The 16,825-nt window shown below is 46.9% G+C and overlaps 1 protein-coding gene across 1 annotated transcript; it reads right to left on the reverse strand.

Moving 5' to 3' along the window:
* Positions 1 to 15,380: 15,380 nt before the first annotated feature.
* On the reverse strand, positions 15,381 to 16,825 carry LOC143146154 (uncharacterized). Its single transcript, XM_076310167.1, has 2 exons — positions 16,749 to 16,825; positions 15,381 to 16,140 (listed from the first exon to the last, which is right to left on the reverse strand). Exons 1-2 carry the CDS (start codon positions 16,823 to 16,825, stop codon positions 15,903 to 15,905), a joined length of 315 nt encoding a protein of 104 aa, XP_076166282.1. The 3' UTR covers positions 15,381 to 15,902.

Below are 16,825 nucleotides of genomic sequence, written 5' to 3' on the forward strand. Positions count from 1 at the left end.
ACACACCCCACAGCCCCGTTACGGCCCTCCAAATCAATAAATACATATTTGTTCGACACACAGGGCATCAACTATCAATGACACTAATACCATTAGTCGAGACCTGGAATGCAACGCGAGGACGGATCGTGTTCGTCGACGCGAGAGAGGAAACGATTCGGGCTAGAGAGAGACAGATAGAGACAGAGAGAGAGAGATTGCCAAGCAACCTCGCTACCAAGAGAGACAGAGAGAGAGAGAGAGGTTTCGGGAACGGTTTCTCCCGTTCCCGTGATTTCCGCAGAGTCACGTTACAAATGACTGCGGCCGTCTTCCATCCTCGTTATCGAAGTGACATAATCGTCCGTTCGTAATGCACGTAGCTACGGTATCAGGGCCCTAGGTGTACGTATGCACGCACGAACCCGAGGCGTCGCGGCACGAGGCCGACGTCACGCAATGACGTACCACCGTTTAATAATCTCGCTATCGTCGTCTCTGTCTATCAGGGGACCCGGTCCGCTGCTGAGCGTTCATTAAACCGGGAGATACCGGGCTGTCGCCCGCGCGCGACGCCCCGAAAGATACGCGACTACTTGCAACCGGATCCTGTATCCGCGCTAATACGAGCTCGGTTATTGTTCAACGGGCATAACGACACCGAGCGAAAATCGACGCGTCGCGACGCACACCGTTCGACAGGACGGCTTGACTGATTGGCTCGGCAGACCGTTGCGAAGTTCCAACAAACCGGTACCCGATGATTTTAAAAAGTAATTTTTCGCGGTGACACGCTCGAGCACCGTGACGAGCTCTCGTGAACCGAAACGCGATAAGAGTGGGGGGAGCGACCTTGAGCGGCCGATAACTCTAGCCTAGACTCTACGCGCGACTTTTGATTCTTCTAAGGAGAGAATTCTCTCGCTCGGTGTGCTGCAGCGCTCTATACGTTTACTTTTTAGGATTTTTTTGGTTACCTGGAGAGTTTCTTGCACACGGATGTGAAACAGTCTGAGAGATAGAGTGTGAGAAAAATTAAAGACGAGGAAACGTAACGGTGCACTTTCAGCGCAGACAGGATTCAATGCGGAGATTAATTACAACCGCGACGAATGTGGAAAATCCAGGCTTCGAGCGTGGATTGATTAAAATTAGAAACGCCTTTCGGACGCCTATCGTAATTGCTTATTCCTTGGCGCAGCGAAGAAATAGCATAAAATAGAGCGAATACCTGGTCGACTGCATGCACGACGTCGCTTTCGTTTTGCCATTGGTAATCCCGGAGGGGAATACGCGACCCCTGTAGGCTTTGATCATAATTTATGGTTGTATAAGAATGCGAAAGGGAGTCCCGGTACTGTTTACTATCCTATACAGGATTACACATGATACCCGTCCATTAATTTCGGCCCGAAGCATCACCTGCCCTTTTCCCTTTTCCTTCGGTGCTGTCAGCTTGATTGCGTCGACTCGACGTACGCCAGCAATTCGAGAGAATCGAAATTAAGGAACGACATCGTCCAATAGGAGCGAATCTTTAATCGTATGTATTCTTGTAATCTGAACGTTGCTCGATTTCGTTCCAAGGATCGATACACACTTTCAAAGCGCATTGGTGTGCTGAATGTATTTATCGTTGTACTATTACTTACGTAAGGTATTCGTTATTAACATGCGAAATGTACATTTAGCTTGAATAAAATCTTCAAAGTATTTGAGCATACTTTAATTATTAGAATCTTTTTATTCCGTTCTTTTGTCGTTTTCTTGAGTTGTTAAATGATAGATCAATGTAGGAAATAGACAATTGTTACTTTCCACGATTTAAAACTTTACGAAACACATTTTTACTTCGAATCTCGATCAAAATTAATTTCTATAAGTTACTTAATCATTTATAATGCACAAATAAGACGCATATTGTTCAATTAATATTCATAACATGCATAAATGTTAATAACAATCCCGTGGATGAACAAACATTCACCGAAACCGTTCCCCTTCGCAGATTTCACAATATCTTGATATTTATTTATTATAATAATTAACAACCGTCGTAGCATCATTGTTTAAACAATTATTAACACTGTCCTAGTATAAATAATGCCTTAAAAGCCATCAATTTCTTGAAATATTCGTTTAGATCGAACAATGACAATCGAGGTAACGGTAAGTGACCTTGTTGTGGGTATATAAGGAGCCCCCGGTTAACGAATATTTCTTTCTACAGGGAGCCTCCGAGGAGGAAGGATGTCTCCACTTTAGGTCTCTGGACCGTTCACGGATGACTTGGTAACCGGTACCGACCGTTGGTAGGCGGAGGTCAATACTGGCGACCATTGTCTAATTTTTTTTTTTTTTCAGTTTTCCTTCATTTGTTTCACCTTTTTTCTTCTGACAAATCTGAATTTATTCTCTAATTTTAATTTCTACTTATTTTTCCATGTTTATTTTCTTTGTTACTGCATTACTATAGTCTTGCTTAATATTCATTATACATTCAATTTATGTACTACCTCAGGTAGGTATATTAGAAAACAAAGAGGACTACCTCGTCGCATCCTCCGCGGGATCTTTAATTTTAATTTAGACTAAGTTAGTCTTAAGGCCACCGTGTACGAATATCTGTGATCTGGCAAGCAATTATTCAATCTTTAGCTTATTTTTTCTCGCTCTCCCGTCTCTCAGTCCGGTCACCACTGCTTGTTGCGTAAGCAAGTGACCGGCCGTGTAGCTGGTCCGAACGGTCAATCGTCGTCTCTTCCGGTGTGTCCGCTTCTCGGGAGAAGATGAAGTGAACACAGGGGCAGGTATCCATGCCGGTCCCTGCGGAAGCCTCCAGGATAAGACCCTCTCTTCGTAAAGCTTCAACAGTCGGGTCCACGGTTTGCGTGTGCTGACACGGAGTTGAGAGAAACGGGGCACTCCTCCTCTGAGGAGGAGTGGAGGCGTCGCGCATTTCCCTCGACAATCGGGCCCATCCAGTGGAGACGGGATTGACCTAGTAGGACCAACTGCACGGTTCGCGTCGCGTCTTTCCCAATTTTGTCTCGTTTGCACGATGTAATTGCTTGGCAGAACTTTTTCTTAGACTAATTTAGTTTTAAGGCCACCATATACGAACATTTGTAATCTGCCGAGCAATTAACCAATCTTTAGCTTATTTTTGCTCACTTCTTCGTCTCATAGTCCGGTCACCTCTGCTTGTTGCATAAGCAAGTGACCGGCCGTGTAGCTGGTCCGAACGGTCAATCGCCGTCTCTTCCAGTGCGTCCGCTTCCAGAGAGGACATGTTGCGAACGCAGGAGCAGGCATTTTTGCCGGTCCTTGTGGAAGCCTCCAGAATAAGACCCTCTCCATGTGAATCTCTCGTTGAGTCAGGTCCACGCTTAGCGGCTGGCACCGGAGTTTGGAGCAACGGGGCACTCCTCTAGGGGAGTGGAAGGCGTCGCTCGTTTTCTCTGGAATCGGACCCACTGAGGGGAAACGGGATAGACCTAGTAGGACCAACTGCACGGTTCGCGTCGCGTCTTTCCCAATTTTGCCTCATTTTTCCATAATGTAATTGCTCGGCAGAACTAAACCGGGAGATCGAAGGAACTTTGATTCCTTCCATCTCTGCGGTTTAACTTCGTTTGTATTGCGCGTCGAGGGAGATCGATGGAACTTTGATTCCATCTATCTCTCTCCGGGTCTCCGCTCGCAGCAACCTCCGCGTGGTGAGACCTGGTAATCGGTATTACTCGCGACAAGGAATACTTCGTCGCGAGTAATGCCGAGCTAATTGGCTGCGAACTTAGAATAATTATTTAAGATATAAGTACAAGTAGAAAACAACATTCTTGTAATGCGTTTGAAAGTCTGAATATGTCAATGAAACGAAAGAATGCAATTGTATCTCCAATGTATCTATGTACTTTAATAAATTTATTTCGAACAAGACAAAATACTGTTTTCTTCCTCGCCTATCATGTCCTCTTAATACCAAAGTTCCGAAATCAGCGAAAAATTCGAGCAGAAGTTACGAAATCCTTAAGAAAATCCCGCAAAATTTCAATTCGCGGAAATTATGGGAATTTGACGTCATTTCTAAGAATCCGCGAAGTCGTGCCACTTCCTCGTATATCATGTTCTCCTGATACCAAAGTCTCGAAATCGACGAAAAATTTGAACAAAAGTACAGTAATTTATTCGAAAATCCCGCAAAATTTCAATTCGCGGAAATTCTTGGAATTTGACGTCATTTCTAAGAATTCGCGAAGTCGTGCCACCTCCTCGACTATCATGTTCTCCTGATACCAAAGTCTCGAAATCGACGAAAAATTTGAACAAAAGTACAGTAACTTATTCGAAAATCCCGCAAAATTTCAATTCGCGGAAATTCCTGGAATTTGACGTCATTTCTAAGAATTCGCGGAGTCGTGCCACCTCCTTGCATATCATGTTCTCCTGATACCAAAGTCTCGAAATCGACGAAAAATTTGAACAAAAGTACAGTAATTTATTCGAAAATCCCGCAAAATTTCAATTCGCGGAAATTCCTGGAATTTGACGTCATTTCTAAGAATTCGCGAAGTTGTGCCACTTCCTCGCATATCATGTTCTCCTGATACCAAAGTTGGAAAATCGAGAAATATTTTATCGGAAGTTTGAAAATTTTCGCTCGCAGAATTTCTTGGAAATGACGTCATATTCCTGGAATCGTCGAAATTGTGCCACCTCTTCTACTATCATGTTCTCCTGATACCAAACTTCGAAAATCAAGAAATATTTTATCGAAAGCTTGAAAATTTTCGCTCGCAGAATTTCTTGGAAATGACGTCATATTCCTGGAATCTTCGAAATTGTGCCACCTCTTCTACTATCATGTTCTCCTGATACCAAACTTCGAAAATCGAGAAATATTTTATCGGAAGCTTGATAATTTTCGCTCGCAGAATTTCTTGGAAATGACGTCATATTCCTGGAATCGTCGAAATTGTGCCACCTCCTCAGTCATTATGTTCTCCCGATACCAAACACCGAAATTCGACCATATCGTTTTATCGAAGGATAGGGAAATTGTTGTCCGCGGAATTTCTTGCAAGTGACGTCATATTTATGAAACACGTTAAATAATGCTACTTTCCGAGCCGTCACCAGCAAGAAATTCCACGTGCTTTTAAAATAAACGAAACGATTGCGTTTGCTAATAAAATCGATTTTATTTCTATCCAATCTGCCATCTTACAAAATTCTATCCCACAAGGGTCAGTACAATCCATACTCCTACGTACAATAATAACGGTAAAAAATACATTTTAACATCGAATCGTACAATTTTCGCGCACTCGTCCACCACGGTCACCACGAGCCAGCCCGAAGCTTCGTCGTCGGTCGCCTCTTCGTTCCATCGATTAAACGGAACGCATAAATCACTCGAATCTCCAGCGCACATGCTCGTCAATGGTCCCGGTATACGCATCCCCCGTCCACGTCGTCTTCCAAGCGGGGTTGGAATGCTAATTTCGTATCCGGCGATAAAAAAGAAAAAGGAAGCCCCGGTTGATCCCGTTGATCAAAAGGAAACAAAAGCGTATCCAGCCGGAGCTTTCGGGAAACACCTGCTGCTCCCGATCAGGGAAAGAGTTGGAGTAAATTACTCGAAGCGCAGTTTCCGTGAAGGACGGTTCCAGCAGTAAGCCTGCGGAAGGGTGGTCGTCGCGGGTGGAGGCGCGTAGGTGTGCGTGGGTCTGTGTGGTGCGGGGCTGGTGTCGCGTGTAGAGGGCCACGCCATCTGCGCCAATCGCGGTTACTCCGTTACGTTAAAGCCCCTCAGCCAGTTTCCAGTTGGCAGTTCCAGTACGGTCGTTTCCAAAGGGTTTTAGAGTCGTAGATTCAGTCGGTCGGTCGGCCGCCAGCCCGCCATTACTCATTCCAGGGACGCGGATACACGCCACCCCAGACCGCGCAAACAATTTGTTTCAGGGCTGGGTATCTCGCGGTCGTTGGTGCAAGTCGCACGGAAGTGACGACGAAATCGCGGAATTAATCGGCGGAATTTACTCCCCGCGATCGTCATCGGACTGTACCAACGTTGCTCCTCGTCCTTGGAATCCGACCTACGACGAACTTCCATCGCGATCGATCCTTCTGAAAAAGAAGACGAACGTGTGTTTCGGTCAACGGGTTGGACAGCACGTTAGCTTACGCGAGATAAAAATAAATCGTGTTAAAAGATAGCACCGCGACTTTTTATCCCGTGAAAGGACATTCGCGGTTAAGTCGAGCGCTCGTTGTCCCTCGAATTAACGAAATGAAATTTATCCGCTGGTTAATATACGAGGGAAGGAAATTCTTCGGTCGTAGGAACAAATATATCCTCGCCGACCAGCTAAGGGGTTCACCGCAATGTTTTTACTCTCGCTACCGAAGAATTTTCTTTCGTTGCGTGTTTCGTCGAGAGAACGTACTTCTTTCGTATCTCGTAAGTAAATTCTTTGCTCATCGGATGAAAAATATCACAAGGGATTGCACAGTATTTTCACTCACCCGAGTCTGGTACCTTTACATATTTTTATCTCACTCGTGTAAGTATTTTAGAATAAGATTGTACTTTCTCTCGATGCGGAAACATCGTGCTCGTTTCGTCGCTGTTCCGCTCTTTTCGTACGTTAACCATTGTACTTTGTTACGCGTGGAATCGATTCAAATCAAGCGGAACAATCGCGGCACTCGTAGCAAGAGAGCCGGCATTCGACGCGACGCTTCCGCGCGTAAATAACTCCGCTTTCGTCCACTCGGAAGCACAATGTGTCGAACGACGCAAACATCCCTATCATACAGTGGAACTTCTACGTCGGTTTATCTCCCTTCCGACCGGCAGCCAAGATGCTTCCGCTATCGCCGGCCGCACTGTCGGCGGGCATAAATTGATACGGATGCGAGTTAGCCGGAGTTTTTCGCCTACGTCCCGCGGGGACACCGCGCGCGGAATGGAAACCGACTTTCCAGCTACGACGACGGAATCGTCTCGCGCGGAACGACAAGTATAATAGAATGAGCCGAAATTCGTTCGTGGCGCGACGAAACTATCGTCGAGAGAGCTAGGAAATGATCGATAATTAGCCTTCTTGAATAAGTAACTCGGTATCTATCTTGCGTAAGTAAATAAATTATCAAGCTTGGTAAATTACTTTTCTGGAAGCTACTCGACTTTTATCCGAAATATTTTTCCCTACGTGCGATAACAATAACGAATCGAAGTTGTACTATCGAAAAGTTATATCGATATTGTCTATCTTGAAAAGACACCCTCTATGTACGTTCCAAAGTACAAAATTTCTACCAAAGTAATTACAGTATCGCACCAAATTGGAAGATTAAATTCTCGAAAAGCAGGCCCATTGAGAAGATAAGAAGAAGAAGAAAAGAATTTTTTTTTCGGTGCTTCTATTCATTAAAAACAAAAAAAAACTATGATAGTGTTGTTTCTTCTCTGCTAGCGGAATATTTCCCCGCGTCTACTTCCTGGAAAAATCACTCGCCTCCTATTTCCTCGAACGAATTTTGGCCCGTTGCGCGGTGGAACCTGTCGAGCGAAAAATGTCCCGATCGCCTCGGGGCGAGATTTTTCCTTTCGGAACGATTCCACCGGCCGCGAGAAAAACGATGGCGAATCGTTGACCCCGATGGAAGCGATCGTTCGTTACAAGCCCGCGCTCGCAACTGGGTCGAAGGTAAACCGATAATGGCCCCGCGAGGTGGCCAAACTTGCGAGTCGGTGCGCCGGTTATGAGTAAGTGCAAAATGGCCACGGAGAAAAGTGGCTTTTACAAATTACCATTACCCGGGACTAATAGTAATTTAATGGCGCGGGTAACGCGGCCGCCGGGTTTATTGGAAAAAGCAAGCCTCGACGGGTTCGTTGAATGCGGAATTTCGGCCGCGGCTCGTGAATTTCACCGATTCGTGCTTTTACGCTCGTTTCGGGCCAAAGTTTCGCACACTGTGCTCCCTGCTTTTCGATTCTCCTCGCGTTCACGCGTATCCATGGCTTCGATAACGTTACTGCGCTTGTGCGCTCGTTTTTCGAATTCTTTAAGGCGATGTACGTACCTCTCTCGCTTATCGTTCATGTATCACACGCAGAGATAGATACCGTAAGATTTACCAAGCTCGATAATTTATTATTTACGCAAGTTGCGTACCGAGTTACTTATTCACGAAGGCTAATTACTTATCATTTTCCTAGCCTGGTTCTCCATAAAAAATATTTCGAATAGAAATCGAGTAGTCTCTAAAAGAGTGATTTACCAAGCTTGATAATTTATTTATTTACGCAAGGTAGATACCGAGTTACTTATTCACGAAGGTTAATTATCAATGGTTTTTTTATTACGAGAGAGGAGAGGTAACTTCTTTCCAAACACGTCTTTCGTCTTTTATTTAAAAGAGTACTCTTCGAGACGCGATACACTTTTTTTTAATTTCCGCAACGAGTGAAAATGTTCAAGTTTCCACGTTGGATCGAACTTGGTTTGAAACTTTTAACATTTCCTCGATACAACACTCGTCGAAACCGAGTACAGCTCCCCGTAACATTCCGAGATTTTCCATCGATTACCGAGGCGTTTATACAGTGCCATTACATCGTTGTTCTCTATCGGTGGTACCTTCCCACTGTCTGGAAAAGAAAAAAAGAACAGTCCTCCGAGGACCCGCGTCACGGATCTTGACAAATCGTTCCTAACCCGGCCGTCTTCGAGCCGAGAACGGTTAACGATCGTTTAACGATGCCACGGTCTAAATGTTCCACCGTTTCCGCCGCAACGGGCGAGAAAACCGCAATGTCCCATGAGTATGGACAGCGCCGGCACGATGGTTATCGGCTACTCTGATGGATCTGAAAAAGAGGACTCTCCACTTTGTCATCTTGTCCCGTTACAGATAAGAGACTCGCGCTCGATGGAGGAAGGAAATGGATCGTTAATAACGAAAGGCGGCTCTCTTGTTTCGCAGCGTGTACAAAGGGGGACGTTTGAAAATATTTTGCCGCGTAACTCGGCGTTTACGGTGATTGCAAATGAATTTCGAGCGGTGCACCGTGTGCGTCGAACGCCCATAGGCGTTCGATGCGTATACCCAATGCACGCAACCTCGGTAATCCCGCACGGGGTATGCGCGGATGGAAACTTTCTCAAGATTTACCGTCTTTTCGAAGATTATTGTTACAAGAAACGAACGAAATCAAAAGAGGGTAATTTTTCTTTGTTTGCTACGCGGTTTACGTCGTTCAGCGACTCGTCTCCTAGGTCGAGAATCCGAGTATCGAAGGGTTCGTCCAGCCTCGATAGGACAAGTTTATGGTTCCTCCGTCACCCTCGACGAGGAACCAGCATTCATTAATAGCTCCACCTCCAGTTAGCCTAGCACGACGTCGTGGCAGTCCGGAGCGTCGCCAAAGCCCGGACCGGCTTTATGGCCGTTTAATTGGCCGAGATAGACGACGATATATTATTATGCTAATTTTCAAGGAACTTCGCGGCCACGGTGAATCGTTACCGAGAGATTAAGGGCCCTATGTGACATCGTACCGTTAATTACCACATTGAACACAGACCGCACGATGTTAGCGGCTTATCCGGGGCTTCCTGGACTATTTGTTGTCTGTTTACACGGGAGACTCGAACAACGCCTACAGCGAAAATACGGAAGCAACACGGTCCGTCGTACGAGAGATTCGATCCCGAGTCGAAGATGAACACTACTGGGTGTCTCTAATCTCGCGAAACAACACGACGATTTCGTATCCAACGATCCTCTTTCCTCTCCAATCGGCCATAAGTCCTCTCTCGTCGCTAAAAAATGTTAAAATCCCACAAATGTGAAGTAAACTCACCAAACTCGTACTACTCTAATCGTACATCTCCTATGTATGCTTTCATATAACGAAAAGGAACCCTCCAGATATTTTTCAACAAACTTCAAAAATCCCAATCGACGAGAAACTCGCAAAGAGGGAGCCCTGTACGAAAAACGTTAAAAAATAACCAGAAGACTCTAGAGGGGGTTAGGGTCGGCTAGTTGACGGTCGATTACCCCGGGATCCGACGCCAATCTTCCCGTCGATTTTCAAGCGCGGCGCCTCGGCTCTCCTCGCGGCGAGGGGGCGAAAGTTCATTTGCGCTTAATGCCGCGCGATTAATTGCCGACCGCTACTCGCCGAGAGGTTGTAAGGCCATTTACGGCCGGGGCTCGGGCCCGTGTAACCGAGACCCTACAAATTCGTTCGCACTTAAATTCCATCGGCCCGGACCGGCCACGGATTTATCGAGCTTCCGAAGCCCGACTCGAGACCAAGGAACCGCGGAAACGGGCCCCACGATGGGCTCGCGTTTTCGCGATCGTCCAGTCGACGTGTCCGGGACACGAACCACGGGGACGACCGCGTCGAAACCGTGCACGTAACCCGAACCCCAGAAGCATACGTGGGGCCGTGCAAGGGGGAGGGGACAGCGCTGAGAACGTCCCCCGCGACAACTCTTCTCCATTTCCGTCCGCTCGTGTTCGAGGATCGGCGCAATTAGCAACGACCTCTCCTTGACTCCGCTCCGCGGCGTTCGAGCGCGAACCGGCACGTAGAAACGGCACGGAAACGGCATTTGAATTGCATTTACTCGTGAGAGCATTGCCTGATTCCGTGTCCGCCGTCGCCCAACGAATTGCCCCGGTACGCTTATAACCGTCGGATTAAACGGGCCCTTCCACCGAACGAACGAAACACGTAACGAAACTGGACGAATACGGGGACCGTTCTTTTCCAACGAATATCGAGCCTAGTGGACACTGTCAACGGGACTCTTGAGGTTTCTAAGAGAATTCACAGCTGACTGGAATTTCATGAACGAATATTCTAGTATCGGATTTTCCGCGCTCGTTTAGGCCTGCTTCGAGTGTAGGCCTAAACAAGATAACGCGCGCGGTCGGACTTGAGTTAACACTTTGCGGACCAGCGCCGCATATATGCGTTTTACGCGAATCATCAAATTGGCCGAAGAACTTTTGGCGGCGCTAAATTCGAAGATGTTTGAGAGAGGGAAAACGGAATTATAAGGAGTGGGGAGAGGCGTTTCATCCCGGGCCTGCTAGTGGACTCGTCAGTAAGGCATCCTAGCAGGCCCTGTCTTATACGCCGGGACATTGGAAGATCGGTAAGAGGTCGTATATATAGCGATCGGAGCAGGTACGGGAACTTGCGGGAAACGGTTGGTGGTGAGTTTCCCTCTGGTGGCAAGCGTGGGTATTGCCGCCACAAACTCGTATATGCGTTTGGTGAAAACAGTTGATTGAACCGAGAAACGCGTATATGTGTCCCACCTAAATGCATGTCGATGACCGAGGTTAAGCAGAAATATGCCCTGGCAATTTTAAATGACTATCGCGGCAGGAGCTCGAACCATCCCTTCCGCAAACGGTTAAACTAAACATTTGGCGCCGATCGGTCCGCTAGCTTTTCTGGAGGCACGAGTATCCTTTACAGGGGGTCTTGCTCTTGCGCGACGACCGAGCGTGAGCACGCATAGGGATGAAAGGAAATACATGAGGTTCGGAGAAAGTGAAGAGTGTTTGGAAAAGACGAACGATTAGGTTGGCCGAACGTGACCGAATGTCTCAAGTGAGAGAGACTGAGGAATAGTATGAAAGAGAACGAATGGGAATGACTGTACAGAGCGCGAGAAGAACACAGTATGAGACTGTATGACAAAGTATGACGACGAGAGTACGTCCGAGGAGTGTGTCGCGGACAGTATGACTGAAAAGACGATAAGAGACAATTGAAAGAGGCACCAAGCGAAACTAACGACACTACGTGTAACACTATTATCACTGTAAATTATAATAAATGTATATATCCATAAACCACGCACGAGTACAATAGTTATTTAGGGGCTCGTGCGGGGATCGATCACTCAAAGATCTCTTCTCAAGTGATTTGAAGAGAGAAAAACAACAATATATATACCGAGGTGGTCAGTTTTGTGATGAATTTACCTTCGTTGCTCTGGTGAGACAGAACAAACGTCATCGAGTTTGTATTATACTTTACGGTTAGATATTGGTCGAGAGAGGGTGCACGGAAGGGTGTATCGGTGTTCTTAAATATATTTTGTATTATTGCTGTCGAAGTGCATCGTTGTGACCTGCTTCAATGTTTAACATTCTTCCATGGAGGGTACACGATGCATTGTTTAAAGGATAGATGTATTTTCTAGGAAACGAATAGAAATTCATCGTCAACCCTTGTCGACGATGAGGGACGGAGCAAACGTCATTGGGTTTGTAGTTTACGGTACGATATAGGTTTCGAGAGTGTGCACGCAAGGGTGCATCGGTGTTCTTAAATATATTTTGCATTATTACTATCAAAATACATCGTCGTAACCTTCTCGAACGCTTAACATTCCTCCACTGCAAGAAGATACATCATTCCTCCATTGTTTGAAGGATAGCTTGAGGTATTTTCTCGAAAACGAATAGAAATTCATCGTCCACCCTTGTCGATCCTCGTATTCCCACTTTGCTACAGGAAACTTCCATGGGGGTGAATCCTGTCCGATTTTACTCATCGAAAGTATTCCTCCGTCCAGCGAAGCGTTTCAATAACGAAGAAGACTTATTATTAATATTAATTATTGAAATTAATTATTCGAAAATGGATAGATCCACCGTTGCAACGAGATTACGCTTCCACCGTCCTCGGTAGTCGACCTTCCTATATCGATTCGGCCTCGCGCATCGTACACGCGTTCCCATTGTGTTCCACGGTGTCGTTTCTCGCGCGTCGTCCGCCAACGCGTAGAAAAAGGAGCGGGGTAACAACGGAAGACGACGAGAAACGGTTGGACATGAGCGCGAGAGAGAAACACACAGAGAGTGTGTGTAAGAGAGAGAGAAAGAGAGAGAAACACGCGGACACGCGGTAACGATCGAGCTGCGGCGGTCCGGCGTTACAACATTACAGCTCCGTGTTTTACAACGCGACAGCGCGCGTCCCGTTCGGCCTTAAATTTCGCGATCGTCGCGACGGTGGTCCGTGGGAAAATTGGCGTGTCGGGGCCGGGGCTGACCGGGCAAAAAATTACATGAATTTCTAAAGGGGCAAAGGACACGGGGAATTGTCGAACGGACGGGGCCCGTGTACGGTGCTCCGGCCGGTGTAACGCGATCCTACCGTAATTCACGTTGGTTTTACGCTTTATGCGACACGCGGAACATTGCGCGCGGCCGCGCGAATTTACGGGGGAGCCGTACTCGCTAGCGAGAGCGCGAGCGAGCGAGCGACCGACCGACCGAGCGAGCGCTCACCGGACAAAACCTTCGCGACCGGGCCGCTTGATGGACGCCTGGCCGGTATTGGATTAAACGCCTCGAAAAAAAGAGGAAAGGAAATAACGACGAGAGCGAACCGCCACCACCGCCCGAGAGAGCAACCCGCCCGCTTTTTCTACCCGTCGCGAGAGACTTTCCTACGCGGTACCCGCGAGCTACCACCCAACGGATAAAAGCGTTTCGAAATGTTTTATCGGGAGCCGACTTTTTTCACGGACCACCGCCGAATCGACCGTGCAATTTCTACTCACTTTTTACCTTTTCTCGTTACGCCTCTGCTCGAAAAATCTCCGACACCCGCTCCTCCTACGTACACGAGTTTCTACAACGAGATCGAGAGTTTTACGCGCGGGACGCTCCAGTCGGCGCGACGATTGTTTTACAACGATCGGGTATTTACAGAATTCTAGGGTTCTTGCGTTTCTCGCGGGGAAAGATTCTTTGGTCGTCGAGATTGCAAATATTTGGGAATTATCGTGGAAAAGTTTCACCGAAAGTGTCCACGAGATGTAATATACCATTGGGTTGCTTGGAAAGTTGTTTGATTTTTCCGGTGGAAATGAAACACGATTTTTTTAGAGCGTATAAATATTTTATTAAATTATACATTCTTCGTTTTGGAAAATTACTTCCCGAACAACCTAATAGTGTGGATGTATCTATGTAAAAGGTAGAAGTGTATATTGGAAAATTTTTTCGAATTTCTTACTCCGAATTCGTGTAGTTCTTTAAACAAGATTTTTTTAGAGTGTACAAACATTTTATTAAATTATACATACTCCTTTTGGAAAATCACTTCTCGAACAACGTAATAGTATGCATGTATCTATGTAAAGGGTAGAAGTGTGCTATTGGAAAATTTCTTCGAATTTCTTACTCCGAATTCGTGAAGTTCTTTAAACACGATTTCTTTAGTGTATACAAATTTTATTAAATTATACATTCTCCATTTTGGAATACGAAATTACTTTCCGAACAATCTAATGTTACGTACGTATATAAAGAGTGGAAGTGTACTATTGGAAAATTTCTCTGCACTTTCTACTTTGAATCCATGTAGTTCTTTAAACACGATTTTTTCAGAGTGTACAAAAATTTTATCAAATCATACATTCTCCATTTTGGAATACGAAATTACTTTCCAAACAATCTAATATTACGTACGTATATAAAAAGAATGTATACAAGGTGGAAGTGTACTATTGAAAAATTTCTCCGCACTTTCTACTTCAAATTCGTATAGTTCTTTAAACACGATTTTTTCAGAGCGTATAAACATTTTATTAAATCATACATTCTCCATCTTGAAATACGAAATTACTTTCCGAACAATCTAATATTACGTACGTATATAAAGGATGGAAGTGTACTATTGGAAAATTTCTCCGCATTTTTCACCATTGAATTCGCGTAGTTATTTACACTCCGGGTGTCCGAGCGATGGAAAAAATAGCCCCTTTGTCATCGAAAGTACCCGTTTGGTCGAAAATTTAATATTCAGTTTCGCCTTGTTCGCGTTACACCGATCACCGCGTTACAAATAATACCGTTCGCGCGATAATTGCAAAAACGCGGGGACCGGAACGAGCGTTGGAAGCGCGAGCTCGACGCGGAGCGCGAACGATTTTTAAACAAACGGTGTTAATCTCATCCGCAAACGGTGTTACAGCGCGTTCGTCGATTTTATTATGCGAGCTCGTTCATAGTTAAACGCGCGTAAATTCTCGATAATGTTTGCCGAACGACAACGCCACGAGTTGGGGTGGGTGGGGGCAGAGGTGGGGACGGGGGGTTAGGTGTGGGCGGGTTGTAACGCGGACGCGGAGCTCGCATCGAAAACTTGCGAATAACCGTTTTTATATTTACATACACGGTAATCCAGCGATAAATCCGGCGCTCCTTTCGCGCCGGTTCATCGGCGCGAGCTTTCCGAGTTATTTTAAATTTTAATTTTACGAACGCCCCCGCTATTCTTTCCGTGGAGGAGTGGGCGGCCGAGAAATCGTACATAGTAAATCCACGGCGATTTTTCATTAAACTTTAGTGCCCCTTTAACGCTCGACCCGCAAAAACCGCGCTTTTATCGCGCCGCGCTACCTTGTTCTCCATTCTTAATTTTGCCAAAAAATTTCAAGAAACGGCTCTCGAATACCGTTTTTTACCCGAACCACCGTTCCACTTTTTTCCGGTTGGTTCTCTCCTGGTGGAAATTATTTTCCTTTCCTACCAGAGATATTTTTATCGTTTACTTTTTCGCTCGCCGTAGAGATTCTCTACGGATCGTTTCCCGAATCGAACCCATTTTCAAAACCCAACACCTTCGATCGACGCGAGGGCCCTCTGCGGACAATTCCGCTAAAACGAGAGCTAATCGATACGATAAAAATACTTCCTACCTGTAAACCGGCAAGTGTCTTCCTCTCTGTATCGAAGAAGAGAAATTCGAAGCGTTTACGAAGCGAGCCACGTTCGAAGGAACTCCGAAAGAGAAAGAGAGAGTCGAGAAAGTCGAGATTTACATGGTCTTTCCCACCTAAAAAGAACGATGAATATCAAGCGAGGAGGCCTCGGTGTTTCCAGGTTGTCGAGCAATTCCAATAATCCCGTCCGAGGGTGTTCTCGGTCCCGCGCGGAGAAGGAAACAACCCCCACGCGGCGGGCAATTCCATCTGGACAGGTAACGCGGCTCGATACACCGGGCCCGGTAAGTCGACCTTTAAACATTCAATGGCCGAGCTATCTGGCCGGTAGCTGGCTTTTGTGCGCGTCCCGGCGTCCGTGGTCCGTTCGCTGGAAAAAGGGTCGAAAGGGTAGCGATAAGAGAGGATAGCCTGGGCAGAGTGCTCGAGCTCGCGCGGGAAAAGAAGGAAGAGGGAACGCGGGCAGGGTAGGAGGTGAGCTCGAGATACGGTGGGGGTTGACGGTCGTGCATTGTATCGCGAGGTTTTCGAGCGAGGCTGTGCTCCAGGGACGAAGGCACCGGCGCTCTAGCGCCGGCGGAGGCTGTTTCGAGAGGGCGAGGAGGCACGGGGGTGGAGTGAACGCGCACAGGGGTAGGGGGTGAGTCGGTCGGTCTGGTGGGCGAACGTCTGTCTGTTGGCTGCCAGCGAGCCAGTCAATCATTACGGGCTGCGCAGGCGCCCGCGAGCCACCTTCTCCTCGCTCGGTCTACCGTCTCCCCTCTCCACCGTACAGTTTCTCCCACTCCTCCTACTCCGTCACCGGTACTCGTCTCGCTCGCGCTCCTTCGTCCCCCTTCGTTTTCCCTCGGTACACCGAGTTCACCCCGTTGCTCCCGCGCGCTACAAGCACGCTACAATGCCGCCCGCCGTCGCCCATCCTGCATATTTAAGCGAGCTGTCTTCCCGTGCAGCCGTTACCCGACCCCGTACACCCACCTACGCCGAACGACCACCGTTCTCCACCATCGCTCCACTCGGTATCCACGCTTCCCTGACCCCCACCCCTCGCTCAT

The sequence above is a fragment of the Ptiloglossa arizonensis genome, chromosome 4, assembly GCF_051014685.1.
Source record: "Ptiloglossa arizonensis isolate GNS036 chromosome 4, iyPtiAriz1_principal, whole genome shotgun sequence".
Lineage (NCBI taxonomy): Eukaryota > Metazoa > Arthropoda > Insecta > Hymenoptera > Colletidae > Ptiloglossa > Ptiloglossa arizonensis.

Coding starts and splice junctions, on each gene's coding strand:
- LOC143146154 (XM_076310167.1), bottom strand. CDS start 16,825: ATGAGCGAGGGGTGGGGGTCAGGGAAGCGTGGATACCGAGTGGAGCGA. Junction 16,141..16,748: donor ACGGTGGTCGTTCGGCGTAG/GTGGGTGTACGG, acceptor CCCTTTTTCCAG/CGAACGGACCACGGACGCCG.